This window comes from Tupaia chinensis, unplaced genomic scaffold, assembly GCF_000334495.1.
Source record: "Tupaia chinensis unplaced genomic scaffold, TupChi_1.0 Scaffold000335_1, whole genome shotgun sequence".
In the NCBI taxonomy this organism is placed as follows: Eukaryota; Metazoa; Chordata; class Mammalia; order Scandentia; family Tupaiidae; genus Tupaia; species Tupaia belangeri.
In genome coordinates, this window is record NW_006159829.1 from 4,166,879 (window position 1) to 4,177,633 (window position 10,755).

General features: G+C 46.3%; 1 protein-coding gene across 1 annotated transcript in view; it reads left to right on the top strand.

Moving 5' to 3' along the window:
- Positions 1 to 10,755, top strand: part of COL22A1 (collagen type XXII alpha 1 chain) — a 272,600-nt gene that overhangs the window by 166,856 nt on the left and 94,989 nt on the right. The window contains exons 37-39 of the mRNA XM_027773278.1: positions 1,197 to 1,250; positions 4,726 to 4,830; positions 5,751 to 5,795. Of these exons, the coding sequence (XP_027629079.1) occupies positions 1,197 to 1,250; positions 4,726 to 4,830; positions 5,751 to 5,795 (204 nt within the window). The remainder of the gene's footprint in view (positions 1 to 1,196; positions 1,251 to 4,725; positions 4,831 to 5,750; positions 5,796 to 10,755) is intronic.

Here is a 10,755-nt window from a genome sequence, read left to right on the forward strand (position 1 = left end):
CCTTTGAAAAGCCATTCTTAGAGGCTTCAGCTTTTTTATCCGCAAAGTGGAGACAGCAGGTTGGGCTGATTTCTGGCCTCCCTTGACATGTGGAGATCTGCCGGGTTTCCTGTGCGGGGGCCCAGGGTGGGGGGACCAGCTGTAAGATGCACCATAACCTTAGACTTTAGCGTGGTTCAGTAAGCACACAGTGACCTCTGGTCAAGGACAACAGAGAATTTACCCTCCACGGTAGACTTAGCTCCCCCGTTCATTCATCAGACCTTTACAGGTAGAAACTATCGCCGTTTAGAGGTTCTTACCAGACTTGCATACTGGCCAGGCGCTGTTCTGAGTGCATTTCCTGTGTTAACTAAGGCAGTCCTCCCACGGCCCCATGAGGTGGACAGGGTGATTGCCCCCGCTTTATGCAGGAGGAAACCAAGGCCCAGAGACTGACTCGTGTCATAAGAAGTTGCAGCAGAGCTACTAGACCTTTACCACGTAGCCTCAGCATTGCCACTGCAGTGCGTGTGCTGCCTCCCAGCCAGCCCCTCGTGCTTTGCCTACGGGTTTTCCCGACCTCTGGAGAGTGTGCTGTCCAGCCTCGTGGCAGGCCAGAAAGAGGCCCAGAAGCAGCCCTGAGCTGATGAGTGTATTAGGGGCTCTTAGCCCTCAAGTGCAGTGAGCCAGGGTGTGTTCCCAGCAGGACTGTGCTCCACCTGCTCACAGAGAACCTCTGGCTGCCTGATCTCCCCTCTCTTGCTCCCATTTCCTTGCTGACGTTATCTGTCAAATACTGTCATGGGACCCATGTCTCAGAGTAGACCCCAGAGACCCTCCTGGGAAGCTGCTGTGATGCCAGGTGCTCAAACCTGTACCCTTGCACCCTGTCCTTCCTGAGTGTCCAGTCTACCCAGCACTGCCCCCTGCAGCTCACAGCTCAGACCAGGAGCCCAGGTGGGAGGGCAAGCATCAGGCTGAACACGGCTGCGGTTAGGAGCTCCAGTGTGCATGGTGTAGGGCCAGACCTGAGGGAGGAGTGGCTCACATCCAGGGAGGTGACTGCTGTGGGACATGCAAGTAAGGGGTGGGGAATGGGCAGGTCAGTGCTGCAGTGCCTGGAAGCAGACCAAGGACCCTGCCCTGGGGGCTATGAGCCATCAAGGTTGACCTAGCCTTGAAATTCATCATGTCAATACCTTTCCTTTCTTCAGGGCCCTCCTGGCCTGAGAGGACCCCCTGGGAAAGATGGGGAGCGTGGTGAGAAGGTAAGACCATTGCAGTCTCTCAGCACACAGGCATCTATTCTAAACACATGGGCAATGAAGGAGGAGCTCGCACTGCTTGGTGTTGGCTTGGAGCCCTAGAATCAAAAGACACTTTACAAGTAGGGGGAAGAGAGAAGACTGGGCCTGTTGTCATCTCACTTAATCCTCACAACAGGCCTACAGATCAGATGAAGGCCCATTTGACAGATGCAGAGACTGAGGCTTTGTGAGGTTTCTTACCCTTCTGTCTCAGAGCTGGTGACGTCTGAGAGCTGGCACTAGGTCTGTCTGACTTCAAATCCTGCCCTCTCTGATTCAGTACACTACTTTTCCTTTCCACACCTCTGCTTGTGCAGTTAAACTTTCCCAAGCTACTGGAGTTTTATTTATCTGAAAGAATAGACTTGATGACCCCTCTACTGGAGTTTTATTTATCTGAAAGAATAGAGACTTGATGACCCCCCCATTTCAACAAAACAATCAATCAGACATCCCAGAAGCTAAGGACGAAGTTTATACCATGAAGTCCCCCTTCACATTGCTCTGACCTAGCACCAGAAGAAGTGTCTCTGACATTTACTGATGACTCTGAGACTGAGTTGGGGATGTCTGAAGTGCTCATTTAAGTGGTTCGGGTGAGCTATGTGGGTTCAGAACCCAGCTGAATGCCGACTCACATTGCCTTGATTCTGTGGATCTGAACAAGAGTGACAATAGTAGTTCTCAGCTGGGGCTATTTTGTTCCCACCCCCCACGGAGGTACCTGGATATATTTTGTTGGTCATCATTGGGGTAGAAGGACTACTGCTTGCATCTGGTAGGTAGAGACCAGAGATTCTGACCAAAAAAAAAAAAAAAAAAAAACAGCAGTGCACAGGACAAATGCACAGTTATCCACTCTGAATGTCCATGGTGCCCTGATCTTAATAAATGGCACCCTCTTTGCAACTGGATTGTTCTGTCTGTAAAGTGTAGGTGACAGGACATTCAAACAAACTGAAGATCAGCTGAGGGGTTGGGAAGGTGTGTGTGGAGGACTCAAGACTGGGTGAGGAGGGAGCAGTAGTGGTTCTGTCCTGACCTCCCGACGTGAGCAGCTCACACTCCCATCCACAGAGGACTCAAGACTGGGTGAGGAGGGAGCAGTGGTGGTTCTGTCCTGACCTCCCCACGTGAGCAGCTCACACTCCCACCCCCGGGTGGGAGGGCCTGTCATTCCCTCTAGTCACAGTGGATCATCCCGAGGCCCCCTCCCAGCACATAAGTGTCTAAAATCCTTATTACAAATTCCTTCAGGTCCACTTGGCCTGGAATCTTTTAAAGAAGTGATCATTTTATTTTTTAATATTTTCTGTATAATTTAACAGGAGCAGGTATATTAGGCCGTCGGGAAAGTCATGACGTGTTTTTCTATGCAAAAATGCATCATGACTTAACCGATGACCCAACAGTTTATATTTTGGCAGGAAGGCTCAATTTCTTAGAGAAAACATGATTAATTGCAGATAAACGTGATCATCAGCTCGTGGAAAATAGCATGGGTATTTGCGGTGGTAGTTGATCATCAGCTTAATGATAACCCTTATGTGATGCAGGTGCTAAACAATTATTTAGTAAGGAGTACGCTGTCTTAGATAGCAGCAACAAGACTGGAGTACCAGATGGAGCAAGGGGAAGAACCCTGGCCCGTTCTGCCAGTCCTTGATTATTCCCCGTATTAGGGATGGCACAGTCTAGATAGAGCACTGATGGCCTAGATGGGTGTGATCATGGTGGTAGGGGTTTTGTGCACTCAAAAACTAGAAAATCGGTGAGCTGTTGGCACATCCAGCCTCTAGAGGGAGGCAAACTCCTCTCCTTGGCTGAGGACTGCAGGCTGGACTATTTGGAAGGAAGCTCCAGGATTCTGCAAAGTAGTGGTGAAAATCTCCAATCATGTTCTTTCTCTGTCATGGTCACTGTGTTCAGCGACTGGCCTGGGGTTTGGAAAAGCTGATCCTGCCCTGGGTTTGCAAAAGGGCCTTTGTCACACATTGCTTTGGCCATCCTTGGCTCATCTTACGTCATTTCTCCATCAGGAAATGTCTAGAGACACACAGATTATAGCTTACTCCTGGGGAAAGGTATGCCCTGATTCTTGGGATTCAGTGTAAAGTTCTTCAATGAGGACTACCACAAGGGAGCTGCTATTAGCTTTGTGGTCAGAAAGGGTGAGTGTTGGCCTGGACTAAGTCCAAAGCCCCACTCTCGCAGTAGACCCTGGTGCACAAACCTCTTTCTCTCTCTCTCTTTCTCTCTCTCTCTGTTCCTTCTTTCCCCTTCCCTATAGATCCCTGAGCTGTGTTCCTGTCATTGAAGACCTATTGTCTGAAGAGAAATTAGATTTTATTTGCAGATTTCTAGGGAATAGGCTGAGCATCAGATGTCAGAAAGTTTTCAGAGAGGGTTGTCTTGACTGAATGATAAAGGACTGAATGGCTTGAGGGGTGGTGAGCTCTTGAGTCCCCAAGGAGTTCAAGAATAAATGGAAGGACTGTCTGTAAGAGACACATAAATGGGTTTTCTGCACTGGGAGGACAGCAGGACTAGGTGGTCATTAATGTCCTTTCCAATTCCATATTCTGCACTGTATGCACTTGCTAGGGCTGCAGTAACAAAATTCTGTAATCATGGTGGTTTAAACAATAGAACCTTATTTTCTCACAGTTCTGGAGGCTGGAAGTCCCACACAGAGGCATCAGCCGAACTGGGCCTTCCAAGGCTGTGAGGGAGGAGCTGTTCCAGGCTTTCTCCTTGCTGTTGACGGCATCTCCTCTCTGTCTTTACCTTTTGCTCCCCCTATGTGTGTCTGTGTCCAAAGTCCTCTTCTTTATTATCTTCTTATCTTAAAATATATTTATTTATTCTGAGAGAGAGACCCTCAACAGGGTCTCCATGCCACTAGCCAGCTCCAGTCTCAGACAGCCCAGACCACATACACCCAGCATGTGCAGGGTGATTTCTGGATACAAACTCAGAACCTTTCCATGCGGGACCAGTGTACAGAGCATTGTGCCACTGCTAGCCCTGCAAATGTCCCTTATTAAAAAGACACCAGCAGATTGGATTAGACTATTGGAGGACCATGGTCCAGTATGGCCTCATCCTAATTTAACTATTGGGTCATCAGAAAAGTCACTTCTTTTTTTTCTGTTTTTCAGCACAAAAATGTGTCATGACATTTCCAACAACCCAATAATTCCATTTGCAAAGATCATATTTCCACATTGAGGCACTGGGAGTTAGAACTTCAATGTATGGATTTAGGGATACAAATCAACATATAACACACATTTGAGGCTCCATCTGGGCTTCTAGAGGGATAGGGTTTTGGAAACTGCTAGGGAAAGCTGCCAGTCTACTGGGACTGGTTCACAGCTGGAGATCTTAACTCTGCTTGCCATCAATCCTGGAAAATGTCCATTTTTCTTTACAGGGCACGGCAGGGGAAGAAGGGAGCTCAGGGCCAGCTGGTCCCCGGGGTGATCCTGGTGCTCCGGGGCTCCCTGGGTCTCCTGGAAAAGGGAAGGATGGAGAGCCGGTAAGTGGCAAATTGAGAGGCTTCTGTGCCTGCAGAAACCAGGCTAAAACTGGAAAAGCAAAAGACTGGCTGCTGAATTTTGCAGAAGCTGAGTCATAGGCAATGAACCCAGGCTGGTTGGGAGCCAGGTAGAGCATGGACAGATGACACACTCCAGTGTATTTCAGGCCCATGTGGGGCAATGTGGGTTGCCAGCTGCATGTTGGGCTGGGCTGCAAGCTGGGACACAGAGATGGATTAGATAGGCTGCCCAAGATGCTCACAATCTGTGCACATTGGTGCCCCTAGTGCACGGCAACTATGAGTGTGCCCTCGAGGAGGGCCCCTTGGTCCTCTCAGTCCTCTCTGGATCACTCAGTCAGTACTTCCAGAAGTAGAATAGTGATTTTAATTGTGTCCACAAGTGCCACATCAAGCAAAATTCTTCAGCCTGACAGGAAGACTGTAAGGTGTCTCAATAGCAGTCTGACTTGGGAATCAGGTGAGCCCTGCCTTGAATCCTAGCTTTGCCCCTTCCTTGTGGGATATAAGATATGGATAAAATAAAATTCAAATCTTAAATAGAAAAGCAAACTAAGAGAGGCTGAGAGGACAAGTTGAGAAGGTGACCTTGCCCAAGGTCACACACAGGCGGCAGGTGCAGAGTCAGGTCTCAGCTCACAGCCAGGCCTTGTGTCAGGACAGAGAGAGTTCTGTCTATGCCTCACCCTACAACAGAAGCCAAAGCCTTGTGTCAAGTCAGAGAGTCCTGTCCATGCCTGAGCCCTTCATCAGAAATCGAGGCCCTGAGTCAGGTCATAGAGAGACTCCTGTCCATGCCTGGACCCCACAGCAAAGGCTGCATAGAGTCTGGCCCAGGGTGGATGGGGCAGGGGTCGCTGATGGCATCGTAACTACTTGTGTGTTGTTCATTTCCCCAGGGACTACGTGGATCACCGGGGTTACCTGGACCCCCAGGAACCAAGGTGAGTTCTTGTTCATGTGGTGGGTGGCACTTAGAAACCGTGGGCTATGGGGAATTTTACTGTAGGCAACTCTGATCACCTTTCACATTTTTCGGCTTATCACATTCTATTCAACCAGAGCCTGTGACTCTTAGCTCTTGTGTTAATACAGGTGCCACACAATTGATGCTTAATAAATACTTGCTATTTAGATGAAATCGTGAGAGACGCTGGCTTTCTACTGCAGTGGGTCTTGCTGTCTTATGTTGTTAGTCTAATCATAGTAACAGATGATGCCCAAATTTCTGAGGCTTGACACAGTAAAGGTTTCTTTCTCTTTCACATTAAGTCAAATGAGAGTTCTAGTGTGTGGGAAGTTCTGATCCACACAGACATCCAGGGACTGAGATTCTATTCCAGTGGTTCTTTCTTTGTTGAAGATCTTGGCATCTTCTACCAAACCCTTGGAGTACAATGGTAAAAGAGAAAAGAGAGTGAAGACTGGTGGGAAGATTTACAGGCCAGGCCTAGAAGTTGGTAACTCCTTCCTTCTGACCTCTTAGTCATCTGGCAGTGCACTTAGGCGGAAAAGGGAAACATTTTGGTAAATACCAGTCAGTTGCTTCCTCAATTCATTTGCAAATGTAATTCAGAAAAGCTGGCTGTTCTCATGAGGAATGTTCTTATGAGAACCTATGGGGCTAGGCAGGAATGTTCTCTGTACTTAGCTTAATAGTGAGCCATTCATTCATTTACTCATTTATGCATTGGTTATCAATGCATTTATTATTTAACTTATTATGCAACTACTGGGCTTGTCACCACGTGTCAAATTTAAGGCAGGTGGTAGTGGAATGACAACAGTGTATGTGGTGTGTTCCCAGTCTGCCAGCCGCTCGGGCCCGAGGGAAAGCAGGCAAAACAGACAAATGTTAGGAGAGCAGGAAGCTCAGAGCATATGGAGTGCAAAGGGTGCTCCCTAACTAACTCAGCCCAGTTTGATTATCAGTGGCTTTCTTGGTAAAGGTGATGTTTCTCTTGATTTTCAAGTACACGCGATGTTTGGCAGGAGGCAAAGATGAGGAAGGAGTCCTTGGTAGGTGCAGGAACATGCAGGTTCAAGAGAGAAGGTGTTCAGGAAGAGCATGCACTACAATGTGCCCACATCTAGAGGAAATTATTTGACCAACCTAAATGCATTAATTTTTACAGGGGGAACTCTCAAAGACATTGGCACAGTGAAAGATTCCGTAAATAAGACCTCTAAAGCACAGACATTAATCCCCAAAATAGACAAGTGGGACTACATCAAGCTAAAAAACTTTGCACAACAGAAGAAACCATGATTAGAGTGAAGAGACAACCCTCAGAATGGGATAAAGTTTTTGTAAACTATGCTTCGAGTAAAGGATTGATAATCAGAATATGTAGGGAACAGAGTCATATGAAGCAGTTTATCTGCAAAAAAAAAAAAAATCCAATTAAAAAGCAAGATGAATAAGCTGAACAGACAACTCTCTAGGGCAGGCATAGAAAAGGCCAAAAAAAAAAAAAAAAGCTCAACATCTCTTATCATAAGGGAAATGCAAAGCAAAACCACAATGAGATACCACTTAACACTAGTTAGAATAGCCAAAGTTAAAAAACAAAAGAATGACAAGTGCAGTGAGGCTTTAAGGAGAAGGAAGCCCCTCCTGCATTGCTGGTGGGAATGTAAATGAATACAGCCACTTTGGAAAACAGTACGGAGATTTCTTTAAAAATTTGCAAATACAACTAAGATATGGGCCAGCAATACCTCTCCTGGATATTTACTCAAAGTATAGACAAAAGCTCAGTCAGAAAAACACTTGCACATCCATATTTATTGCAGCATTAGTCACAATTGCTAAGACAGACTCAACCTCAATACCTATGTGGCACATGTACACTGTGGAATACTACTCAACTATAAAGGGGAAAAAAAAAAAAAACAGCGAAACTCAGTCATTTGATATAAAGTGGATGAATATAAATTTAATGCTAATTAGGCAAGCTGGGCTTGAAAGACAAATATTGTATATTCCCACTAGATATATACTAACTGTCTACAGCGTCTGGCAGAAACTAAGTGATTCGAAGATACAATAGCAGAGAGGACAGGTATATATACCAGAGACTGTATAGAGAGGAGTGGACAGTAGGGAGTAAGAAGGAGGGGCACAGGGAAAAAAACATTTAACAGACATAAGAATGTAAATTTTTCTGGGACCAGCAGTTAGCATAATGGCTATGTCTCTAGACTCCCATGTAGTTGATTACTGTTCAAGTCCTGGACCCAGTGCCTTAAACTCATGCCGGGCACGTGGTGTGCATGCCCTAGATCCTGAGAGGAGAAAGGAGGAGAAGGGATTGCGGCATGGCCATTCCCCATGGCGGGGGTGATTTCTTGCTTTCTACCTCTCTGTCTCTCTCTGTCTTTCTGGTGAGCGCACATGCCCCATAGCAAAAACCTCTCAAAAAAAAAAAGAATGTAAATTTTTCTGTTGAAAATTATATATGTAATATATTTACTTGGTTGACATGCATGCATGCTTAGAAAAAACATATTGTACACAATAAAGATGTACAGTGATTAAATATGAATAAAATAAAATAATAATAAAAAGAGTGTGAATGGGAGTGGGTGGCATGGTAGTTTAGTAAATATGAATAAAATAAAATAATAATAAAAAAAGAATGTGAATGAGAGTGAGTGGCATGGTAGTTTAAGTGGCTATATTCCACATGGCCCACTGCATGGTTCAAGTCCTGGGCCCAGTGGCCTGGAATAAGTATTCTGGGCATGTGTGCTTGCCTGGGATCCTAAGAGGAGGATGGAGAAAGGACTATGACGTGGCCTTCCCTCCTGAGGGGCTCTCTCTCTCTCTTTCTTTCCCTCCTCTCTCATCTCTGACAAGTGCACACACACTACAGAAAAAAAAATTAAAGTTTAAAAAAAGAATCTGAATAAAATACTCAATTACTTCATTATGATTTTATTTTTTGTACACGTTCGCCATCACATACATAAAATTTCCATTGGAAAGTTACATTACTTCTTATGCACTTGCATCTGTTTACAAGAACAATTCTTCTTATGTGTCTTAGATGTCATTGCCTTGTCATTATTCAAGCCACTTTCTCTGTCAGCTAGCACTTTTCCAACACATATCACCATCCATCCGGCTGAGTATTGTAAGATTCAGCACTTGTGGACTCCATATATGCTGCTATTACTGGAAGTTTTATTGCAGGCCCCAGAGATCATTCATCTCTGCTAGGACACCTTTTTCTCTCCTTTATTCCTTTTTTTTTTTTTTTTTTTTTGATTGTTGCTATTTGGTACATGTACTTGCAGAAGAGAGAGAGAAAAAGTGAAAGTGAGAAATCACCCCCCCCGGGGGGGATGGCCACACCACAGTCCATTCTCATTTTCCTCTTAGGAATTTGGCCATGTGTGCACACATCCAGTGTGGTTTTCAAGCACCAGGTCCTGGATTCAAACAATGGAATCAGTCATGTAGGAGTCCAGTGCCCTAACCACCATGCAACCTGCTGGGCCTGCTTTATTCCTTTTATTCTGTAGCTGTATCTTTGGGATCTTAGCAACATAACCACAGAGTATATTGCTACTTTTCTCCCAGGCAGAATTTGCAGGGAAAATAAATGGCATTGTACAAATGAGGACAGTTGTCTAGAGAAGTGCTTGTCACAGGTACATGCTCGACCAATAAAATGGTCCTTTTTGCTAGTTCATCCTGGGGGATCTGCCTTGGATTGTTGCAAGAAGGTGGGGGTTTCAAGGAGCATGTGCACCTCTGCAGGCATGCTGTGTGGGAGAGCACGTGGCTGGTGGGTGGGGACACCGGCAGACAGAGCCTCTGGGGTGCCCTGGTTCCACTGGACCAACCAGCTTCACTCCATGGGACTCAGGTTCAACCACACTGCCCTGTTGGCCAATTTTTTTCCTCATATTTCAAACGTGAGACATTTAAGCACAAGCCTCAACCTAGCATCAGCAATAGAGGAATGTGTAAGTTAGAGTGTGGCTCTAAAGGTTTAAGGAAATGGTTAAAGGATTCCATAGTTAGCTGGCTCTGGGAAGCCAGCTTGGAATTCAGAGATGTCTCTATTTGGAGAAAGATTTGTTCAGAGAGAACCAGGGGAGAAGTGGAGGAAGAAAGGAGGGGACAGAGCCAGAGAGATCCCTGAGAGAGACCCTTTGGTCTGACACTCCCTGGGCTGTTTCAGGGGCTGATGAGAGGGAGGCCTGTCAGGGAGTTAAGGGAAGGCGATGTGGAGGCTTTTCGTGGCCCTCCCAGGCCTCCCTAATTCCTGTAACTGCAGGAAAACTCCTAAGGACGCTTTTTCTTCTCCTGAGTGGGACTTGCTTCGAGCAGAACACATGGGCTTTGGCTTCATCCCAGGTTAGAATCCCAGCTCAGCTACCTGCAAGATAGATAACAAGATGGGCGAGAGACTTTGTCCTGAGACTGGTTCTTCCCTGTACACGGCGGTGAAGAATCTTTAACCTAAAAAGGCTCCTCAGGAGATAAATGGCCTCATGGCACAGTCGTTGCTCGGTGAGTCACTCTCTGAGCGTCTTCTTGCCTTCTCCCCTGGGCACTGTGTTAAGGGCTTCTAGCTCACATGCCCCTTTCTTTCTTAATCCAGAGTCTCATACTTTTGCTGACAGAACATTAAAGTCTTCTGCTGCTCTCCATGCAGTGTTTTCTAGAAGCTTCCATTCACTAAGCTTCCTGGAGGGATTGCTAGCATCACCGTGGACCATGAGCATACACCTGGATCCAGATCCAGTCACCGTGCAGAAAGAACGCAGTTATGCCTTAGCACGTCCAGTCTGAGCTGGGGAAGGCTTTCTGTCCTGCTTCCTCCTCTGGAAAGGTTTATCTTAGTGTCTGACATGATGAGACTGATGCGGGAGTCAGCCATTTCTGCC